The 23140-nt window shown below is 51.2% G+C and overlaps 1 protein-coding gene across 2 annotated transcripts in view; it reads left to right on the forward strand.

Moving 5' to 3' along the window:
- The window catches only part of KLHL18 (kelch like family member 18), a 40703-nt gene extending 17973 nt beyond the window's left edge, over positions 1–22730 (forward strand). Inside the window, exons 2-10 of one of the 2 annotated variants that reach the window (XM_090284645.1) lie at positions 3896–4026; positions 6607–6747; positions 8786–8984; positions 11177–11337; positions 12507–12643; positions 14618–14855; positions 17239–17343; positions 18791–18902; positions 19561–22730. In XM_090284645.1, coding sequence (XP_090140771.1) covers positions 3896–4026; positions 6607–6747; positions 8786–8984; positions 11177–11337; positions 12507–12643; positions 14618–14855; positions 17239–17343; positions 18791–18902; positions 19561–19947 — 1611 coding nt within the window. In that variant the 3' untranslated portion in view covers positions 19948–22730. The remainder of the gene's footprint in view (positions 1–3895; positions 4027–6606; positions 6748–8785; positions 8985–11176; positions 11338–12506; positions 12644–14617; positions 14856–17238; positions 17344–18790; positions 18903–19560) is intronic. The other variant, XM_090284646.1, reaches the window with a different exon arrangement.
- Positions 22731–23140: the final 410 nt, after the last annotated feature.

Here is a 23140-nt window from a genome sequence, read left to right on the forward strand (position 1 = left end):
AGATTCGAGAAAATAATCACATTCATGAAATATGAACATGGTATTTTTAAAGATTGTATGTATTTATTTTTCGAGAGAGGGGAAGGGAGGGAGAGAGGGAGAGAAACATCGATGTGAGAGAGAAACTTAGATCGGGTGCCTCTCCCACGTGCCCATGGCTGGGAACTGAACCCATAACCCAGGCGTGGGCTCCAACCAGGATGCCCAACCAACCAAGCCACACCTGTCAGAGCTGAACAAGATTTCTGTAAAAAGAAAAGGAAACCTTCAGAAAATAAGAAAGATCTCTTAGAAATTAAAAATATGGTAGCCTGTATAAAAAGCTACAACACAGAAATATTGGAAGATAAATTTGAAGAGCATTCACAGAACATAGACCAAATGAAAAAGAAAAATAGGTAAGAACTGATTCAAAAAAAAGTTAGAGGGTCATTCCTAGAGGTCTAACATCTGACTAATGGGAATTTAGGAATAGAAAAAGTAGACTATAGAGAGGAAAATGTTATCAAAGAAATGGTATGAAAAGATATTTCCAGAACTAAAATAATGTTTATAGATTCATGTAGTACAATAAATGGTACAGCCCTTGTGAGATTTCAGAACTCTAAGAATAGAGAAGGTCCTGAAAGCTTCTAGAAAGAACAGTCACACATTTAGTATTCAAAAGGGCATTTATATTTCTCAAGAGCAACAAGAAGACAATGGAACATTACCCTCAAAATAAATTTAAAAATATTCCCAACTTAGAATTTTATAGACAGCTAAACTATCACTCAAGTTTAAGGATAATAAAGACATTTTCAGACATATTGTGCATATGTCTTGTGATATTGTGATATAATAAATACATATTTGGTCTTTGTCTCTGGTTAGTGGTACAGAGCTCCTAAAACTCTTGTAATTTCCTGAGTGGCACGGATAATAAGAGCACCTTTGGTTATCATATTTGGTCTTTGTTCCTAGTTCCTGACACAAGAACTTCTAAAACCCTTGGAGTTTTCTGAGCCATGAGGGTGAGAGGAGCAATTCACCCTCTCTGAGTTTATGCTAATGAAGTAACTGTGCTCACCTAGGTGGCTTCAGGGTGCGTGGGGGCTGGTTGCCAGAGAAACCAACCATGTGATTGGAGGGTTGAAACTTTCAGCCCAGCCCCTCTGCCCCTTGAGGACTAGAGGGGAGCTGGAGATGGAGCTGCTCACCAGTGACCAGTGATTTCATCAGTCATGCCTATGCAATGGAACCTCCAAAACCTTCTGAACAGTGGGGTTCAGAGGGCTTGCAGGTTGATCCACATGCGAGGAGAGTGGCGCACCCCAGTTCCACGGGGATGGAAGCGTCTGTGCTCAGAGGCATTCTAGACCTTGCCCTGTGTGCCTCTCCATGTGGTTGTTCTTTTGTATTCTTTATAATAAACCAGTAATAATAAGTAAACTCATTCCCCTGAGTTCTGTGAGCCATTCTAGAGGAGTGGGTTGTGGGTGACCCCCCAGCAAAACTTTATAGCTGGTTGGTCAGAAGCATGAGTGGCCCCGACTTGCAGTTGGCATCCGGAGCACGGGTGTTCTCGTGACAGGGCCCTTAACCTGTGGGGTCCACACTTCCACTAGGGGGTTGGTGTCAGGTTTGAATTAAATTGTAGGACACCAGCTGGTGTCGGGGGAGTTTGAGAATTAGTTTGTGTGAGGGGAAAAAAACCCCACACATCTGATTTCAGAAATGCTCCGAGTAAGAACAGATTATAGTCCCTTCTTTCCTAGGACGCTCTCTCGGAAGGCTCTGCTGCCAGGGCCAGCGCAGAACTGAGGAGGAGGACAGGTGGGACCCAGGACTCGGGGTCCGGTTAAGGCGAGGGGAAAGGGATTCCCAGGACGGAGTTCCAGCAGACGTTTCTCAAGAACAAAGAGGGTACCTGATTAAACATCATAAAGGGAGTTTTATACTTTTTAAAAATTATCTCCAGGGAAAATAAAAGTTATACAAAAAATGAAGTGTCCTCGTAGCATACATCATGGCCTGGCTACAAATAATATTTATGTAAACTTAGTAATGTATCTCTTAATTTAACCAAAATTTGACATAATTATATTGAAAGATAAAGTGAAATAGTATGTAGAGAGTGTCAGAACAAAATTCTGACCTTCCATTATAAAAATTAAATAGGTAACGTAATAGTTATTTTATCTCTTGCCCCAGATTATCAGATTACCCCAAAACTTAGTGACTTAAAATAACAAATATTTACTTCTTATCTCAGTTTCTGTGGGTCAGGAATTTGGAAACAGCTTAGAAATCTCTCAGGCAGTTGCAGTCCAGGGTGCAGACCCTGGCTGTTGTCATCTGAAGGTGTGACTGGGGCTGATGACTCCTGTCGCTGGAGGAGGAGGCCTCAGTTCCCCTTCACATGGGCCTCTCCGCAGGAACGTCTTGTTATCTGGCTTTCCCGAGAGCAAGTGATCCAGGAGAGAAAATGAGAGGAGTGTGCAGTGCCTTGGAAGACCTGGCCTTGAACGTGACATACCATCCGCAGTGCTCCGTTCTGTCAGTCACACGGACCAACCTTGCGACACCGTGGGAGGGGGCTGCACAATGGTGTGACCACCAGGAGGCAGGGGTCATTGGGGGCTGTTTGGAGACCGACTACCACAAGGAATAACTAAAAGTGAGAATTCAATAAGTACTGTTATAGGCATATTCCTTAGAAAGGTAGAAGTAGATACCAGAAGAAGGAGGTTGTTCTGGGAGCAGGAAACGGAACCGGAACCTGCTGGTTTCCACTATTAGCCTTGTGGAACAACTTTAAGAAATACTTGTATGTGGTGCTGTGGTTTTTTTTTTTTAATTATGAAAACCCCCCCAAAGCACGTAGTCATTTAACATCCCCAGCACCGGTAGTAGGGGAGCATGTGGATCATGGATTCATATCTGAGGTACTCTTACACTCTGAATCTGATAAGAATCCTTTGGAATTTGGAAGATTGTGTGTGTGATCTTGAGATGAGCATCAGGTAGTGAGACGGTGAAATTTGGTGAAGGAGGGGGAAAACCTTTGCTCTTTCTGAAGAGTAGACAGTTTCTTAAGTGGAAATAAATGTTCATGAGCTTGGAGCTATAAATGGCCAGGTTTATAAAGGAAATACCCTTTTGGCAGAATATCTTCTATAGACCTCCTGAGGCTATCCATGTGTTGGTGAGGGTCTGATACAAATTGGAAAGTTTGCCTCTGTCCCCGTGAGAGCTGTGGGCCTGAGCCCCGCGGGCCACGCGGGCACCGGCCCGGCCTCAGCACCAGCCTCCGGCCGACTGCTGCCAGCGTCATTTTCCTAAGAGGAGCTCTGGGCTCCGTGGGGTCTGCCAGAGCCCGGTTGGTACCCAAGAGCCCCCAACTTTTGTGCCCACTATGCCTGCTCTGTCCTTGATCCCCATGTTTGCCCCGTATTCAAATTTGGTCTCGTTTCTCCTCATCTTTTCCAGTCACTATGTATTTACTCTTCTTGAGGAACCTACTCTTTGGGCCCTCGAGGTTCTTGGCTAGTTTGTCCATTTATTTCATCTACCTTCTCATGAAACTGGGGTCAGGATTAAGTGTTAGAGAAACCAGGTCCTGGAGCGGGCGGGGGAGTCGGAAGGGCGCCGGGAAGACTGCCGTGTAAGTAAAACCTACCGCTCACGACATTCAGGCTCACATTTTTAACCACCTCACCACGTGCTATTTACCTTCTACTGTCACTGAGCACGCTGAATCGGAAATACTCGAGGGGCTTCGTGATAGGCCTCAGCTGTCACACAGTCTTTGGCGCCATTCCAGCGGGGGCTGGCTTACGCCCTGGAAGGGGCAGGTCGGGTCTTTATGTTTGCGCTTCTCAGTGTCTCTCTCTGTGTTTTACTCTGCCCGCAGATCGGGGACCACAAATTCAGTGCTCACCGGATCGTCTTAGCAGCCTCCATCCCGTACTTCCACGCAATGTTTACAAACGACATGATGGAGTGCAAGCAGGATGAGATTGTAATGCAAGGCATGGACCCCAGGTACGCAGCTCCGCCCTCGGGTTTCACAGGCTGCTCCCAGGCCCAGTGCCTGCCTTGTGCCTCGTGCCCTTGGGGGCCTGCAGCGGGGCACAGGGTGTGTAGCACAGCTCCGTGCTCACGGGGACTAGTAAACCAGCTAGAACCTCAGCTGCGGGCCTGGGACAGGGTTAAGGTGAGGAGGGTTTTGGTATGTTTTTATTCTGTTAGAGTGTGCATTTAGTCAGAACTAAAGTCCACGAAAGGGTTTTTCGCTCAGACAGGTACAAAGGTGATAGGACATATATAAATCTCTGCACTTTTCTGTGCTGGCTGCTTTAGCTGGCAAAATCTTTTTATTTATTTTTTTAAATCCTCACCTGGGGCTATGCTTACTGATTTTAGAGAGAGAAAAAAACAGCAGTCAGTTGTTTCCCATATGCACCCCCACTGGTGATCAAACCCACAGCCTGGGTGTGTGCCCTGACCAGGATGATGCTTCAAGCAGCGGAGCCACTCGGTCAGGGCAAAGTCTTTTTCAAATAAGTGTCTTCTCATTAGTCTAGAACAGTATTGTCCATTAGAACGTCTGCAATGATGGAAATGTTCTGTTTTTACTCCCCAGAATGGTACCGTTAGTCACACGTAGCTATGAGCACTTGAAATGTGACAAGTGGGACTGAGGAACTGCATTCTAAGTTGCATTTAATTTCAATTAATTTTAAATAGCTACATGTAACTAATGGGTATTATATAGGGCAACACTGGTCTAGAAGGTAGGAGAAATCATGCTTATTTGATGAATAAGAATATTGAAGCCCAAGGAGGTCAGGCTCAAAGATGATCCCATCTAAACATCTTTCATCCAAGACAGCCCTCCATGACAAAGGATAGTATTGGCCTCTAATGCTGATAATGCCAAGGTTGAGAAATTCTTTCCTAGAGTAATTTTCAGGGCAGGAGGGCACTTATTTGAAGTTGTTCTTACATCCAGAGTCACTTAGTACTAGGCACTTCATGAAAGTACCTTCCTGATTTTGTCTGAAGACTTTATATAAACATATTCCATAGTATGCCTTTTTGGCCTTAATAAGAAAAAGGCATGTTTACGTCACTTAAAAGATTTTGCTGCCAATCTATGAATTAGGCTCTACGTTCATAATCTGGGCTGTATCCAGGAGTTCCCTGCACACCTACTATGTACCTGACATCGTTCTGGGATCTAAAAATGCAACAGCAAATGTGACACAAGGTGACAAATGACAATGACTTTCTCACCGGTGGAGAGACAATGAACAAGCCAGTGACTCTAAAACACTAGCCAGTAACCTCTTGTTTGTTGCCTAATCTCACAATGGTGAAGACTCAGGGGAAAGGAGCTGGGAAGCTGGCACCTGCCTTCCTGACGATTGAAGGTGATTGGCCCCAGTACGTTGAGAGGATGCCTATAACCCCCTGCACGGCAGAAGTCTCAGGTCAGGTAGTTCTAAGGAAAGATACAGAAGTGGGTCTCAAGGGCAGCCGTGCACTCTCTTCTCTGAGGTCTGTGTCTGAAGGAGCCATGCTGGTCACCACGCGAAGAGGTAGACCAAGCCCCTGTGATGTGTGCTGAGGTTGGCACCGAGGCAGGAAACAGAAAGCACCTCTGTTGTGCCATCTTTGTAGTTGTGGGGGTCTGACAGTAAACAGACACACACGTCTTATGTCTGGGAAGTGAAAGTGACGTCAGAAAAGGAAAGCAGAGTAAAGAGTGGTGAACAGTGGTGGGGTCTGTGCTGTGTCAGGGTGGTCAGGGAAGGCCTCTGTGATGAGCCGAGACCTTAACTGAAGGGAGGGAGGGAGCCATCTGGGGGAACAGCCCTTCAAACAGAGGGAGCAGCCAGTGCAAAGGCCCTGAGTGGGAGTGTGTTCAGCATGTTGGATTAGAGTGAGGAGGGAACAGAGTGGAAGGTGATAAGGTCAGAGAGATGGAGAGGAGCCAGACTCCATACAGCCCTATAGACAGAATGTGGATTTCATCCTACGATTTAAAAGGGAGAAGAATGTTGGAAATCTCATTCTGAAAATTTATCCCAAAGAAACAGTAATCTAAAACCATTATTTATAATGGCAGTAAGAAGGTAATAGCTATTATGTCTAGCAATAAAGGAAATAAGTTATAGCATATTTACATGCTGAACTACTATTTGGCAGCCACTAAAAACAGTAAACATGAAGGCAGTGTAGCAACATGGTAAAGGGCTTCATCAGTACTATATATATTTATACAATTTATGCATGGAGGCAAATAGGGGCTGAAAATGAACCTAGAAAAAATGGCCACCATTGACCTGCTCAATAGAGATATTGTGGGTAATTGCTTTTTCTTTTTATAATTTTCTGTTATGAAATTATTTGGGCAATAAAGACAAGAGGTCGAATGAGCCTGGCTGAAGTGCAGTAATTGTTCCACTCGGATGGGTTCTGAAAGGGCATGGGTGTTTGAAACGAATTTGAGAGCAGGGCCCATCTGTCCCCCAAGTAGTAAGGTCGCTTCACTTAGGGCCTGAGTCTCCTGCGTGCCAACACCCATCTCTAAAGAGCATCTTTCCTCTTTTCGTCTAGCGCCCTGGAGGCTCTGATCAACTTTGCCTACAACGGACACCTTGCCATTGACCAGCAAAATGTCCAGTCATTGCTGATGGGGGCGAGCTTCCTACAGCTGCAGAGCATCAAAGACGCCTGCTGCACGTTCCTCCGAGAGCGGTGAGGTGCTGTGGTGGGCCCGGCCTGTGATGGGGAGCATGGCCATTTCACTTCCGGGATCCCTGCCAGTTAGCTGAGTCCTTAGGGCACGTAGAGCTTCATGAAGGGAGTGAGCTGGGAAGGTCCTCTGCAGAAATGACCTGTCTCGGAATCAGAATCAGGCAGTGCTCTGTCCTTTGTTTGCACCTTTGAGGAACGCGATTTATGAAGCCCTGCCTGTACCTCTTCTTCTGGTCCTCTCTCCAGTGTGACCAGCTGCTAATCTAGCTGACTGTTTTCACTGAACTGACTTAATTCAGTGCTCCCTAACAGTTCCACGGACATCTCTTCTCTGTTTAGGTCCTTCCCCCTCCTCGAATTTCTTGATCTTTGTTTTCCCTTCAACTCTTTTAAGAGCCCACCCGAATTTCACTTCCTGGAATTCTCTGTCCCCCTGAGTCTCCTGGGGGCAGTCATTGCAGGCTCTTCGGGTAAGGACCATGGGTTTACGCCTGCCTATGACCAGCACTTATCAATGAACTTTTGATGACTGAGCAGATAAGAAGGCTCTTCCTCCCCTTCAAGAGGCAGGTAGAGCTTAGTCCTAAGGTGAAAGCCGCCTTTTAACCACTAGGCTTGGACACGAGGATTAGTGCTGGGCTCTGCCCAGGCAGGGAGAAGCAAGAACAGCGAACACCTCAGTGTCTGCGGTGCTGGCCTGGGCCTGGTCTGCGCCCGAGTGCCCTGACCACCAGGTCCCTGGCCTGAAGACCGGGGTGCCTCTCGCCTCAGATCTGCCCTTCTGAACCTTCTCCCCTCTCCCACTTCTGCAATGCAGTTCACTTAGTAGCTCTGTGAACCCTGCCTGCTCTCCACATCCTGCCCATGGACATCACTGAGCGCTGCTGTGTGTGCAGCTAGTCTTAGTAAGCATGGCAATGATGCCTGACACTCAGGAGGGTGCGATCCTGGGTGCGGGGTGAGTGGTTTCATCGTTAGGTAGGTGGTCCTGTTCCAGGTTTTGCAGATGGAGACCATGTGCTCCCAGAGCCCGGCTTGACCTGCCCTGGGGTGCCTTCTGGTGCAGGCTGGACGGAGGCACCTGGAGGCGTGGGGCATACACTGCCTTTCCTTCTTGTTTGTAAGCTTCTTAAGGACACAGACTGGACATGGTTCATCTCTCTGTTCCCGAGAATTTGGAGAAGCATGAAGCAGGCGTTCTGGAAAGGATTAAGTTGACCTCTCTCACAGGGACAATAGCTCCACCTAGGGGCTGTGGAGGTCGTCACTGTCAACACTGGGTCCAGGCTCTGTCCCAAAGTAGTGTCACCTAGGAGATGCTTAGAAAAGGATTTTTTTTATACCAGTGCAGTGTTTTCATGCCCCAATGATATGTCCTTCTTGGTTTCTCTGCACCTCAGTTTTCCATCTAAAAATGAGAGCAGTTACTACTTTGCAGTGCTGTTAAAGAGAATCTGGAGATTGAATAAATTCTGGCAAAGTACTCGACTCACTGATGGTACGAAATAAGTGATAGCTGCCTGGATGTTGTTTTTGGATGTCTAAACAATTAGACCCATCGAGCCTCTTTCTGTGTAAAAATAGAAAAAAGTCTAAGGTCCTGATATTAGAGAAATCATCTCTCCTCTGGGAATAAACTCTCATTCGGTCCCTCCTGGTGAACAGAGGTGGGCGCTCAGCAAGAATGTTGGGGCCAAGGGGTGGCAGACAGGTTGCCCAGCACATGTTCTCCTTTACCTTCTGAGAGCTGTTCTGCAGGGCTTCCTGGAGGGCGCATCCCACCCGGACGCCCAGGCCGCCGCCCCGAGAGGCAGAGCCTCTGAGGTCTTCTCTCTACATGTAAATAACACCTTTGCAAGCTGAGTCCGAAAGACACGCCCGATGTGACGCAGGGAGCTTCTCCCGAGCTGAGGACGAAGTGTGTGGGGCTTGTGACTGTTGTTCTGTGGCCCTGCCCAGAACCAGCCTGAGGATGATTTGAGGATAACCTTTTCTCCTCCTCTAAATTTTTTCTTTTCATTTTTTTCTGATGCCAAAGGCTTCACCCCAAAAACTGCCTGGGTGTGCGCCAGTTTGCTGAGACGATGATGTGCGCTGTGCTGTACGAGGCGGCCAACAGCTTCGTCCACCAGCACTTCGTGGAGGTGTCCGTGTCCGAGGAGTTCCTGGGGCTGCCCGTGGAGGACGTGCTCGAGCTGGTGTCTCGGGACGAGCTGAACGTCAGGTCCGAGGAGCAGGTCTGTGGCGAACGGCTTCTGTCCCTCCGGCCTTTGCTTTCTCATCTTTTCCTTTCCTTTTCTTTTCTTAACAAAATGAAAGGCGTGATGTGTATGCACTTGTTGTTCACTGTGGATTTCTTTTATTCATGTGCACTTTTCAATGAAAACTACATTTTATTGTCTAAATACTATCCCATTGACTTTACCAACCCTGCTTCCTTTATGCTTGGGTGTTCAGGTTCTTTCCAGTATTTACCATCAGAAATAATGCTGCAGTGAACTGGAAAGCAGTACAGATAAGTTTTTGAAACCGTCTTTTTCTAAAGGAGAGCAGGGCCTTGGGGCAGTTGCCAGTGGGGAATATGAAGTCAAGAGAGATTTGTTTTCTCAAGGTGGGAGGAATGATGGTGCAGTTTGACTGCTGATGGGAATTTTCCAGAAGAGAGGGAAGGATTGGTAATGTAGGAGGAGAGGGCGAGGACCTGCTGGATGGACGTCCTGGGATGGGTAAGAAGGGACGTGTCTCAGCACAGGGGTGTGTCTTTGATAGACGTGCCGGTCATTCTGCCGCACCCAGATGTGGGCGCAGGGGTAGGGTGGGAAGGGAGATGCCCGTAGCATCTAGTCTCAGTCTCCCCTGATTTGTTTCAGCTGCGAGTGAGGATGAAGGCATCTTAGAAATTTGAGGAGAGAGGAATGGGTATGAACTAGGCCTCCAGGAGAGGGGAGAGTAAATGGATGGTGCCAGGGAAATGGAGAGGGCTGGAGAGGAAGCAGGGCCTGGGAAGAGTAGCAGTCACAGATTTCAAACAAGAGGGCATTTCCTGCCAACCGCGTGTACCGGTGCAGGTGCAAGTAGGGGTGAGCGGGACTTGTAAGAGGGAGACCTCACTGTGGCAGAGATTGTTTCCCCAGGTAAGTGTGTGCGTTTGGGAGATAAGTGCATAGCATGGGAATTGAGGGCACCTGCATTGTAACCCATGGAGCCCATGGATGAGAGAGAGGTGAGCCAATAGGCGAGGGGTCAGGGGAGACCCGAGAGGGAGGTCCGAGGAGGGGGAGCTAACTGGCATCCATTACTGAGCTGTAAGGGTTGGAGGTGGTGGTCAGCGTTAGTATACTTAAAATTATGGAAGAGGTGAAGCTATTGGCAAAGTGAGATGTGAGTAATCATAGGGTCCCCTGAGGTGAAAGAAAATGTCTTCTTGGGGTGGTCGGGAAAAGCATAGATGAGACTCTAGCCAGAGAGGACCGAAGGGCGATCCTTTCTATTCAGCGAAGATGCGGTGCGGGTTGTCTTCAGAGAGTGGTGAATAAACGTCCCTTGGAGCAGAGGGCGGCAAGGGCTGGGCAAGGAAGGACGTCGAATGCCGGGGTGAACAGGTGGACGTGGCCCTGCAGGCGCTGGGCGCACCGCTGTGGCAAGGCCCCTGGCTGTGTGGCCAGTTGGGAAGCCCACCCAGCGTCTGTGGCAGAGCAGCTCGGGGTGTTTGCAATCCACAGTCCCGGCCTGTCCCAAAGCTGCACTTCAGCAAGGGGCCCAGGCCCCAGGAGGCGAGCCGTTGGCGTGTGAGTCCCAACTCAGCCCATTCCCTTAACGCCTGAAGGGCCCTCAGCCATGAACGCTAGTGAGCAGTAGAAAGTGGGCCGTGCGCTCAGCAGCGTGGGCGCTCGTTCGTCCCAAGAGCAAGGAATGTGACCGGGCAGCTCACGTCCATTGGAGTGACACGTCTCTAAGGGCTGGAGGGTTTTAGACAGAGATCTTCTCATGGCTAGAGCCATCAAGGAAGGCTCCTTGGAGAACATGGATCTTAAGCCAGACATTAAAGAAAGGGGAGTGGGTTTAGATGAAGAGGAGGGGATGGAGGGACATTCTAGGTGAAGGGGACAGAAGAACCAGCCAGCCCGGTGGAGAGTCATGGAGGGAACTTAGGAGTAGGGTACAGGAGCAGCAGGGGGGCAGGCAGGGGGGCAGATAGGGGTTTGGCTGTGAAGCAGAAAGGGGTAAGGTACCACTGCCAGGTTTTTCATAATGAAATTGGGTGGTTGGGGAAGTGGGGAGAAAACAGTGGGTTCAGGAGGCAAGAAAGGTTGAACGGCCCCGGGACCGCCTCCGTGGAGGGAGTGGGGGGCTTTAGGTTGGGGCTTCAGGGGCGTGGCCTCTGACTGGGAGGAGCTGCTGCCAGAGCCCCCGCTCTCCTTCCCGGCAGGTCTTTGAAGCCGCGCTGGCCTGGGTCAGGTACGACCGGGAGCAGCGGGGCCCCTGCCTGCCCGAGCTGCTGTCCAACATTCGCCTGCCCCTCTGCCGGCCCCAGTTCCTGGCGGACCGAGTGCAGCAGGACGACCTGGTGCGTTGCTGCCACAAATGCAGGTGAGCAGGGGTGGGCCTGCACGGGGTGCTGCCGAGGGTCTGGGCAGAGGAGAGAACTTGGCCCTTTGGAGAGGAAGGATGTGGGGTGGTCAGCCCTCACTCACGGCACACGGATTGGTCTGCCTTCTGTCTGGGCCTGGGAGAGCCTGAGTCCCATGCTTTGGGCAGAGGAGTGTGCAGAGTGGGAGTATCAAGGCAGGAGGGGCTTTCTCCCCCGAGTTATCTGAGTGTTTAGCAGCATCTCCATCCGTTGAGTTACTCACGAACCCGCAGATGTGTGTACTGGCTGCCCTGCCCCTGCCCACCCCAGCTGCCGACCTAGCGCTTGCTTCCTGGGCTCCCCGCCCACCTCAGAAGGGTTAGTCGGCGCCCTGGTCGCAGGCGGGTTTGGGCCTGCGTCTGCTGTTGGGCAGGCAGGGGCGGGGTGCATGTGTCCCAGCCGTGAGACTTCCCGCCAGTCAGTGACAGCGTGGCCAGCGGAGCTGCCATAACCACTTCGAGGATGGTAGCTCTGCGGGAGGATTGCTATAGAAGTAGAGCAGCGGAGAAGAGTGTTTGTCGTCCTTCAGATCCTATGCGCGGCTGGTTCTGGAGGAGGGCAGTGGCTTGGTGCAGGCAGGATGAAGGTCTGTGTCAGGTAGTGCGGGAGGTGTGCCTGGGCTTAGCAGGGACCCGTGACGCGCAGTGTCGGTGCTGTTGAGGGGTCTGAACTTCATTCGGTAGGCAGCGGGCGGCCATCAGAGGCTCTTAGGGAAACAGCGTGGACTGCAGTGCGGAGGGTGGAGTGGCCATGGGGGTGGAAAGGAGGGGCTGGGCCCGTGTGGTGACAGGACACGGGCTGCTTGTGGGGCCTCCCCAAAGCCAGCTCTTTTAGCCACCCCCCAACCCCTGCTTTTCTCCTGCCAGTATGTGCCTGTTAAAAGATATTCATTCTGATTACATTAGCCAAGGTGGGCTCAGCTCGCCTTGCTCCCCTAACTTTGAGTGTATCTCCGTAGCTGGGTGTAGTTTCTCCTGGCTTCAGCCGGGTCCTTTGAGACCGACCCTTCTAGAAGGCCTCTCTTCCAGGTTCCCCCTGCAGATGGAGGTGGGGGAGCCAGGCTTGGACATGCAAATGTGGGCCATGTGGGAAGATACCTGCTGTCCTAGCGTCTTGCACCTTATTCCAGGGACCTGGTAGATGAAGCCAAGGACTATCACCTCATGCCAGAGCGCCGGCCCCACCTGCCAGCGTTCCGAACGCGGCCTCGCTGCTGCACATCCATCGCTGGGCTTATCTACGCCGTGGGAGGCCTCAACTCAGCAGGTATCTTGCAGCTCCCCCTTTGCAGAGCCCTGTCTTGGACTCTGGTGAGGAAGCACCAAACACCTGCCCCGGCCCTCTGGTTCCTCTCCTTGCGTGTCACCGCCCTGCCTTGCCCGTCTCGACTGTATGCAATTGTTCTGCAGTTAGAGCATGTATTAATTCCATTGAATCAGAATATCGGAGCTAAAGAGGCCTTTAGAAATCTTTGAGGTCTAGCCCCCTTACCTTACAGGTGGGGAAATTGAGGCCCAAAGGACCTCCACCATGTCCACACAAGTGGTTTCGGCAGAGCAAGGACTGGACCGTGGGTCCTGGCTCCTGAGCCAGCACTGTTTCCCTAATGTCACATTGACCATTGATGGGATAGGGTCAGCCCTGGACAGGATGTGGTCAGAGACTCAGTTCTGTGACCGAGCTGATCACATTTGGTCATAAGGACCCTGGGGTTAGACTGTGAGAATGTCATCGTAAGGACAGTTCTCCACATACACAGTGTCTGCCACTATCAGCGATATTTGTTACTCTTTACCTCTTAGCTCCTATGACAGACACACACGTCACCGTCTGTGTGCTATTGGCAGCTTCTGTATCATGGTCAGGTTTTCGGGAACGTTCCGTGAGGCCCCCTACCTTCCAGCCAGCAGGCACTGTTGCCAGGCAGCAGAGATGTAGTAGAGAGGGCGACGTGGACACCGGAACCCTGCAGCGCAGTGGCGCGGGGCGTTGTCATCTCCGGGGTGGGGGGAGGGCAGGTCTTCCCACCGTGTCAGTCCAGTCTGTGGGAAGTGGGGAGTCCTGCAGGGTTTGTTGTTGTTTTTTAAGATTTTATTTGTTTATTTTTTAGAGGGAAGGGAAGGGAGGGAGAAAGTGAAGAAGAGAAACATCGATCAGTTGCCTCTCATATGCACCCTGACTGGGGACTGAACAACCCAGGCACGTGCACCGGCTGGGAATCCAACTGGCAACCTTTCGCTTTGCGGGACAACGCCCAGTGCAGTGAGCCACACCGGTCAGCACAGCAGTTTTTTTTTTAATTGAAAGCTAATGAACTACTGGTCTCAGCTGCTCATTAACTCTGTGACCTCTAAGTCCTCAACTAGTAGCCTGTAGTGTGGCAGATGCTAAATGCCCCAGAGCAGAATATAACAGGGAGGGGAATTCTTTTATTTGATCCTCACAAGAACCTGATGAAAAGGTAGGGTTGGAATGATCATTCCTTGCTACTATGACTATTGTTTCCTGAACACTTAGTCTATTCTAGAGCCATGCTAGGTGATTTACATATTATATATCACTTAGTCCTCATGGCAACTCTGCAGAGAGATTATCTTTATTTCACCCCTAAGAGCAGAGGATAGGGATTCAAAGCACCTTGACTGGGGTCATGGGCTAGCAAATGAAAGTGGGCATTGGCATGCACCCCCTTCCATCTGCCTTGATCTTTGGCTTTAAGCAGGCAACTTAAGATTGCCTTCTCTAGGAAGTAAATGCCTCCCATCTGATTCTGATTTTCCTTGAAGAATTAGGTTTGAGCCCTACTCTTTGTGGCTCAGTTGGTTGGAGCATCATCCAGTAACCAAAATGTTGTGGGTTTGATTCCCAGTCAGGGCACATACTTAGGCTGCAGTTCAATCCCCGGTCCAGGTGCAGGTATGTGTGATGTCTGGTTGGAACATGTATGATACCCCATCCAGGTACATAGGGAAGGCAACCAATCAATGCTTCTCTCTCGCTCCCATTGATGTTTCTCTCTCTCCTTCCCACCCTCTAAAAAAAGCAATGAAAAAAATGCCCTCGGGTTAAAAACAAGAGAGAGATTAGGTTTGAGGTTATTATGGCTGAAATTTCTTAGCGGGCCCTTCCGGCTTGAGACCCTGTGGGAAGAGCTGATAGAATCTAGTTAAACATTCCGTATACTCAGTACCCAACAGCTGTGATCTAAACGAGTGGTCTCATTTGTTTAAATTTGAGTAGCAAATTTTTATGCAGGTGATTCCCTGAATGTGGTGGAAGTGTTCGACCCCGTCGCCAATCGCTGGGAGAAGTGCCATCCCATGACCACAGCCCGCAGCCGTGTTGGTGTGGCTGTCGTGAACGGGCTCCTCTATGCCATTGGGGGCTATGACGGCCAGCTTCGGCTGAGCACTGTGGAGGTCTACAACCCAGAGATGGACGCCTGGACCAGAGTGGGGAGCATGAACAGCAAGAGAAGGTATTCTGGAAGCCACCTGTGCAGCCCGAGCATGCACACTGGGCATCTGGGGAGTGCCATCCTAGAAGGGCGGGGGCGCGTAATAACATACAACACGAGCTCTTGCCTGGGAGTTCCCTGCAGCCAGGCCAGCCACTGCTGGTCCCTCCAGCTGGGAGCGAGCCCACACTTTCTTAGAGTAAAATATCTGCCTTGTCCTTTGAGGAGCTCAGGGAGACGAGGCATGGACAGGTGGAAGCTGTATTGCTATTTAAGTCCTAGATAAGTCCCGGAAATGTGTATAGGGAAGATTCAATGAGGAAGAGCAGCTAGACTGGACTGTCTGGGAGATTTCAGAGAAGAGGGGGGGTTAAAGTTGAAACTCAAGGGTAAGGAGTGATAAGAGGAAATCCAAGGTGTTTGTCTTCACACTTCTCTTGCCCAGGATCCCTGCCAGGCACTGCTTTCCCTGCCTGGGGGGCATATGAGCCATAGCAGTGTTCTTCACTGCAGGACCACCTCACATGCCCCCAGGCATGAGCACGTGGGTGTTGGTGTTGGTGAGCTGGACCGAGTTTGTGTGTCTCCCAACACATCCTGGCTACTTAACACATCCCTGCCTCACAGCTTGCCTGCTCATGTTTTCTGAATGAAGAGTGGGATCACAGGACATCCAAATAGTGTCCCATTTATTCCTTTTAGTGCCCAAGTGACAGGCGGCATCTTTCCTGCCATGAGCTGTGTGTGGGGTATTTACATGGTCGGCAGTGGGAGCTTTGGAGTGGGAGGGTGGAACGGGACAGATGCTTCACTCCTCTGCCCTCGGCCGGGCCACACCGGGTCAGCGGTTTCAGATGGAACCCCGATGTTCCTCTTCCAGGACTGACAGAGGAGAGGCAAGCAGTCCAAGGCCCCCACCCATTTAACCGGAACAGCTCTACGTTTGTCACTTTTACGTGTTGAGTTTCCTCGACCTATGCCCAACTTTAAGGGCAAAAGTTACATGAATTTTTTTTCAAAGAGGGCAGTTTGAAAACCACCGGACCAGTTGCTCTTTGAGGGCTTTGCGGAGTATTTGCCTCCCAGACCCTTTGTCTGGCCTTGCTTTGGGTTCTGTACTTGTAAGATCATGTGACCACACATAAAGATCGGGTGACTGCATGTGTAGCAAGGAAGAAGAGTCTGGGTGGGAGTCCCTTGCCACATGAAGGTGTCACGGCCACAATATACATGTTCCACCTTCCTTGGTGTTAGCATGTGGCCTCAAGCCAGGAGGAACCTGCCTTTGTGTCAGTAAGACCAGATTCACAAAGGGTTGTTCGTAGCCGGTTGGTTTTGGAAGAGAAAAGTATGCATGTAAGATGGGCTCCTCCGGGGGCAGCGAGCCAATGCTGTCGTGGGTCTGTCCCCGACCATCGCCCCTGCAGGGCTCCCCCTGCACTCCCCGCACACTTGGCAGCTTCCTGTGGCCGCGAATTACTCGTTTCTCCACTACCCAACCACGGCCGCCTTCTTTGCTTTGACTGCGATCAGTCCTTCCTCGTTCACCGGCTCTGGGCGGCTTCCCAGCTTCAGCGTCAGGGGGTTTGGAGCGTTACCTGGGAAGGACGCCCTCGGGGTGCTCGTTGCCCTCACTGCGGGTAACGCCCTGTTAGTAGTGTGAGTCCAGCTCCGTGTCATCCCCTTTAAATTACAGGCCACCTTAAAATGTTCTCGGTCACTTACCTCCTGACACCCCACATGGCTCTCTGTCCTGCCAGGTGGGGACAAGCTCCTTTCTGCTGTCATTCCTCCCCCCGCCCCCAGTCTTCCACGCTGCTCCCGGGGAGCTTTCTGGTGTGGACGACTCCAGCCCCTTTATCTCCGCACACTTGTCTTTACCACGTGGTTGATAGTTGACCTCACACTGTCTTGTGGCACCTCGTAATCCTTTCTCATGTTTTTGTTGGACTTCCGTGTTGTTCTTCGTGTGCCTTGTAAAAGGAGAGCGATAGGTCTAGCGACTTGGTGGTCTTCCCACCGTCCTTGCCTAAGGCAAGCGCTTTTCCTCCCCCACGCTGGCTCGGGGTCTATTACCACTTACCGCAAAGAGACGTGGTGTGGATCCTCTGATCTGCTGCATACATTTGAAAGGAGGCAGTAAGCCCAGTCCCTTTCGTTTCCTGTTTTGTTAGACACCCAGATTTATTTATAATCTTCTCCAGCATTAGGTTTGAAAACTGAATCAGGCAGCTTAGCGTCCATGTTTCATTTCTCCTGAGGCTTTGTGTAGAGGCAGCCACGCACTTGGATTTAGGTCTGTTCTAGAAATAGGCCCTGGGCAGGCAGGCTGCTTCTCAGTGAGCACGCCAGTGGCCGCGGGAAGCCCGAGGCCCCCCTGAGGTGACGGCTTTGTGTGTTTCAGCGCCATGGGGACCGTCGTGCTGGACGGGCAGATCTACGTCTGCGGTGGCTACGATGGCAACTCCTCCCTCAATTCCGTGGAGACCTACTCACCGGAGACAGACAAGTAAGGGCCCCATGTCCCTGGGCCCCGGGGCTGGGTGAGCAGAGAGGATAGAAAAGGAGGGCTGCAGCTTTTCGGTCAGGCTTCCTGATCGAGGCTAGAGTGGGCCCTGCTCTCTCAGCCCCTGTAGTGCCTTGCGTATAATAGGCGTTTGTTTAATAAGCTTTGGTTAAATGAATGAACAATCAAGTACATTTTAAAAACAAATAGTCTGTGTAGACACCGGACACATCTATTCGCTGCTCTGTACCTCTGAGCTAAATTGGCCCAGGGGAACGGAAATGCAGGTGAAGGAGGATACAGCGGGTAGGCTTTGATTTGAAAAAAATTTTTCAAGTTCCATGGTCAAAAAAGTTGGAAACACTGATGCCTGTGCCCACAGAGTCCTTACCTTCCCATAATGCAAGCCTGGAAACTGCGGTGAAGAGACCTAGTTAACCTCCTCTATCTTATATAACACCTAGCACTAGCGTAGGGCATTATTTTGTGGGCCACTTTTTGGAAAACACTGGCAAGGTTAGCCCAGATTTTTGATTTCAGTATTTGAATTTTCTCATGTTATGTAACAAAATAAAAGCATATTAGAATGGATTCATCAGAGAGTTTTAAAGCCAATATTCCATTCATTTAACCCATTTATCACGTATCAGTCAGCAGGCAGGGTGTCTAAGATCGTTAAGTAGCCACCAGTCTGCTGAGCCACAGGTGTGTCACAGTGTCCTACCCTGGGGGCCTGTGTCTGGCGCTCTTGGGCACAGCTGGTGAACACCTTCAGCTTCCCCCCGGTTAATGGGGAGACGAGGTTAGACCCATCAGGGATAGCAGGTGATGCTCATGTAGGCAAGGCGACAGCAAGAAGAGTCTTGGAGGTAAGACAGTGCCCGGTGTGATCGGGGAGCAGGTATGGGTGGTGCATGGCAGGGGGCCAGGCTGGCAAGTTAACCAGGACCAAGGACTGTCTAAATGCCAGGCCTCCTGGGAGGGGCTGCTGCAGTTGTCCCGATGAGAGCCCAGATGCAGGGGCTGGGGACAGGCACTGACAAGGAGCAAGTGAGCGGGGAAGTGGTGACCACAAAGACGTTGAAGTTGAGGGAGAAGAAGCCCTAAAAATGCTGAGTTTACAAGTATGGCACCTAGGCAGCTGCTGGTCCCAATTAATAAGATGGAGGTGGGGGATGGGAAGAGCAGATCTGTAGAGAGGCATGGTTTGGGACACATTGGTTTGAGTCCCTCGGATGGGCAGAGAAGCCCAGTAGCGGGTCTGAAGCTGAGCGAGAGGCAGCAACTAGAGAAAGCCACATGCAGGGGGTGGCAGCAGTGATAAAGAGGAAGGGAGCTTGCCCAGGGCCAGGGGAAACGCAGTACAGTGCTCCCGAACCTTTCTAAGCTGTCGGGAGGACAGGGACACCGGATCTCATGGCTCCCCTCCTACGTTGGCTCTTTCCTGAAGGTGGACAGTGGTGACCCCGATGAGCTCGAATCGCAGTGCTGCTGGGGTCACAGTCTTTGAGGGCAGGATCTATGTGTCGGGCGGCCACGACGGTCTGCAGATCTTCAACAGCGTGAGTCCGGGCTGCTCCTGAGCGAAGGGCACCCACCCCTTCCGTCTTTGAGAGCTAGTTGGAAGACAGTTCTCTGGGGAAAACGTTAGCCTGCCCATTGCTGGGAAAGGCATCATCTAGTGAGGTTTTTCTAGTGCGAGCTCAGAAATCCTTCTGAGAACGGGAACCAGCGTGCACCCGGGGGGTAGAGTGTAGCCGCCCCGCCTTGTTTGGTTCTCCCTTGGAGGCTGCCTGAGACCTGGCGAGGTTCTGCCCAGAGTAAGGTCAGTTGTAGACAGTGTGAGACTTTGCAGACAGTTGTCGTCTTCGGCATAATTTGTTTGAAATAAAACTTCAGCAACCTTTCATTGGTGGCTGGTTCCTGAGGGTCCCTCAGTGCTGTTGGGGAACACACTCTGGACAGGTTTCAGGAGACCCGCCCTCATCCAGCTCTGTCACTGCGCAGCAGAGCAGCCTTGGGCAAGCCCTTCCTTTGGTTCCTTAGATGTCACCTGTCTCTCTAAGCCCAAGGCAGGTATGCAAGTGAGGAAACGGTGTCAGAGCCACAGCCCCTGGCCCTCCCCCTGGAGTCTGACACCCTGAGAGCCGCCGTGCCCTGCGAGGCCACCCGCGGCCCGCGCTTTGGCTCTGACTGCGCTGCGCCTCTCCCCCGCTTCAGGTGGAGCACTACAACCACCACACGGCCACCTGGCACCCCGCAGCCGGCATGCTCAACAAGCGCTGCCGGCACGGGGCCGCCTCCCTGGGGAGCAAGATGTTTGTCTGTGGAGGGTACGACGGCTCGGGCTTCCTCAGCGTCGCCGAGGTGTACAGCTCCGTGGCGGACCAGTGGTGCCTGATCGTCCCCATGCACACGCGCCGGAGTCGCGTCTCCCTGGTGGCCAGCTGTGGGCGCCTCTACGCCGTGGGGGGCTACGATGGGCAGTCGAACCTCAGCTCGGTGGAGATGTACGACCCAGAGACGGACCGCTGGACGTTCATGGCCCCCATGGCGTGTCATGAGGGAGGGGTCGGTGTGGGCTGCATTCCTCTCCTCACCATCTAAGGCAGAGGTTGGGATGTGGTCGGGTGGGGACCTGGTACAAATGTAGGCACTTCCTTCCAGGGACTGTCCCTCTCGGGAGAGGCAGTGGACCAAAAGACAGGGTGAAATGTGAGCTCACCAGAGGTACAGTTTTTCCAGGTGCTGAAGTCCTCCCTCACTGTGCCGCCCTTGAGACCTTCAGGTCTAGGCCATCAAGATGCACAGAATGGGACAGAAGCCCACCTGGGTCCCACAGTTGGTGACACGTGACTGCTGTGCTGGTCCACACACACACAGGCTCCGTCCAAGCCCAGGTCCCACCTGCCACAGTGCTGAGCCACCCCCGGGCAGACGACCTTCCATCTGCTGCTCCCCGTCCCCTGCTCATCTCCAGCCAAGTGGTGGCCAGTTTGTGACGGGGCAGCTGCAGTGGCCAAGCCTGTTGGGAACTGGGCTGTGGCTGGGAGAGGACGACACACTCCACGTGTCCTCACTGCCGACGACGATGCGGCTTCAGCAAGGCGCTTGGCCGCACCCAGGCACCTCCTTCGGTCCCAGGGCACAGAGGCTTTTGTCCTCGGTGGCAGGCGAGCAGGGAGAAGAGACGCTTTTCCTGTGACTAGTGTTGGGATTTCACCTTATTCAGCAGAAACAGAAGAAAAAGAGATACTTGAAAGAAACTGAAGGAAATTTAAAGAAACACTTGAAAGAAACTGGAAAGAAAAATACATTTTTTAAAGTGAACATTTTTTGCAAGAAGAAAAAATTTTTAAAAAAGACACTAAAGGGAAATATGGGTTTTAAATAGAAAACCACCCAACATGAAAAGGGCGGTGACCACTCCCACATTCGGATCCCAGGGTCCTGAGGCCTCGCATAGCACTTGGGGTTCCCTCTGAGCCCCAGTGTGTCTGGAATCGGCGCACTCGACTTGTCCTGTAGCAAGGTGCTCACGGGTTTGTCTTCACGCCCATCATCAGAGAACTTTTTTCATTTTAATCGTGGGCTTAGTGAGTCGGCTGGATTACTGCCGCTGTCCCAGGTTGCTGGCAGCTGCGGGTGCCCCCAGGGGTACCTCCCACTGCCACCATGGCCCTCATTCACATTCCCCACCTCCTCCTCCATGTCTTTCTTATCTGACCAGCAGGAAACAGCAGGTCTGGTCAGACTCTCACTTGCTCAGCTATCATTCTTCGATAGCTTCTGGGGTGCAACTGCTTGTACCTCTAGAGCCTAACCGAGGACTTGGTCCTTCCACCAGCCATGGGCGGGCTTCACCCAGTAGCCTTGTCTGCCTGCCAGCCCACTGCTTCTCCATCCACTTGCCAATTCCAGGGGCCTGGCCTCCCTCCAGCCCCTGGCAGGCTGATCAGCAAGGTGGACCTTTACCCTCAAGCAGAGCTCGCTTTATGATACAATGAAGTAAAGGCCGAACAGATCTCTTGCTGCTACAAAGAACAGATTTCATATTTCTTCCTCTGATCTTAGCAAATGACCTCTTGAAGACACTCCAAGCTCCTTCCTTCTCCTCCGTGGGTGGGACCTTCATGTAGCACAGCAGGACCAGAACAGGAGGACACCTTGTGTTACCAGTGCACTGGGCGGTGGGGCTGTCCTTCAACTGCTGCTGCCAAAATCCGGTGTTCTACAGCGCTTCCAGGGAGACTCAAAGAGGGCACAGCTATTTTCGTGCAAGACTGGGTCTTTAGGGTCCCCGTTTCCACCTGGGTGGTCTGTCCGTTGCTGCCTGCCTGGAGTAGGCTGGACGCCTGTTCCGAAGGGCACAGTGTGGAGCCTGAGCTGTCTCCCTCCCTAGGACCAGGAGGGTTACCAGGGTGTGCCATCGCCATGTGTCCAGAGGAAAGTACCTTTGTTACCTGCCACTAAGGCGCTGGGCCTCTGTTACAAGCACTTGAAAACGATGTCTTGTTTTTTTTTGTTTTTGTTTTTGTTAACGACTCAACTATCTGATGTAGTTAAGCCTGAGCTCGTGGAGGAGCTCTGTCACTCCACACTCCCTCTCAGTTTGCCTACAGAGGTAGACTCAGAGAAGGTTGGAGTCTGCATTTCCCGGGAGAGAGGAGTGTATCAGTGCCCGTCTTATTATAATAAGCCCCTTTTGTGAATCCGAAGCAGCACTGATGGGCCTGGATTGTGAAGGTGGTAGGAGTCGGTCAGTGGGCTAAGGAGTGGGCATCATCAGGTCCTTAGGATGCTGGCCCAGATTCTGCCATTGGGGATCATCTTCCGGGGACCTGTAGTGGCCTTCCTAAGTTCCCCCCCAGTTCGTGGTGAAGAAGTTACACTGCTGCACTTGAGAGTGTTTCCAGGTAAGATGAGGCCAGCGCCTGGATCGGGGCTCTGAGCACAAGTGCACAAACACCATTTTCACACTCTTCACAATCAGTTCCTTAGTCTGATGGTGAACGTTTGCAAATGGCTGGTCTGGCCCTTTGGTGCTGGAGCCTTTCCAATAGCACCATGAAAAGAAGACACATGACCCAAGGATATTGTGAAAGGGTGTGATAAGGAGGAAGGAGAGATGCTATGCTAAGTGGTCTTTGGGGTCTAGCCCAGCTCTGAGCAGAGGACTGTGACCTTCCCTGTCCTTGGGCATTTCCCATTCGGTAACACATGGGTTTCATCTGAGATCAAAGCCAAGATGGAGCTGAAGACCAGCCTTGACTTGGCCACAGAGATGTGAGTAGGTAGAAATTCTGCCCCTTTTCCCCAATTAATTGTTCCCCAGAAAGTCTTATTTCCTTTTATTTATAGGACGCATGTCTTTTGTGTTAAAAAACCAAAGAAAAGAGTGCACTTCTAATATCTTCTTGCCCTTTTCTGATTTATTTTTAAAGTACATATTAGAAATGAATAATATTTTTATAGTAATTCAGTGAAAAAGAATGCATTGGACAAAGTAAAAATATATCTGTGAAAATAAGGGGAAAGCCAGATACAGCAAAAGCAGTCTTTGAAGAGACACGTGTATAATTTATAAGAATGGCTTCTGGTGAAAGATATGCAAAAGACCTCAGTCGCGTGTTTCATATTTGCTCCTGCCCGGGTCACTGCTTCCCTTGGATTTCTCCTTTTCTGCACTCACTGCCATCAGACTCCAGAGTCTCCCGTGGCATGTGGCTGGCCTGTTGACTGCCTGGATGCAAAACCTGGTCCAGCTTCTCTTTTATACTCTAGACCAGAGGTGCTTACC

The sequence above is a fragment of the Furipterus horrens genome, unplaced genomic scaffold (assembly GCF_987537825.1).
Source record: "Furipterus horrens unplaced genomic scaffold, mFurHor1.1.pri manual_scaffold_7, whole genome shotgun sequence".
Classification (NCBI taxonomy): domain Eukaryota; kingdom Metazoa; phylum Chordata; class Mammalia; order Chiroptera; family Furipteridae; genus Furipterus; species Furipterus horrens.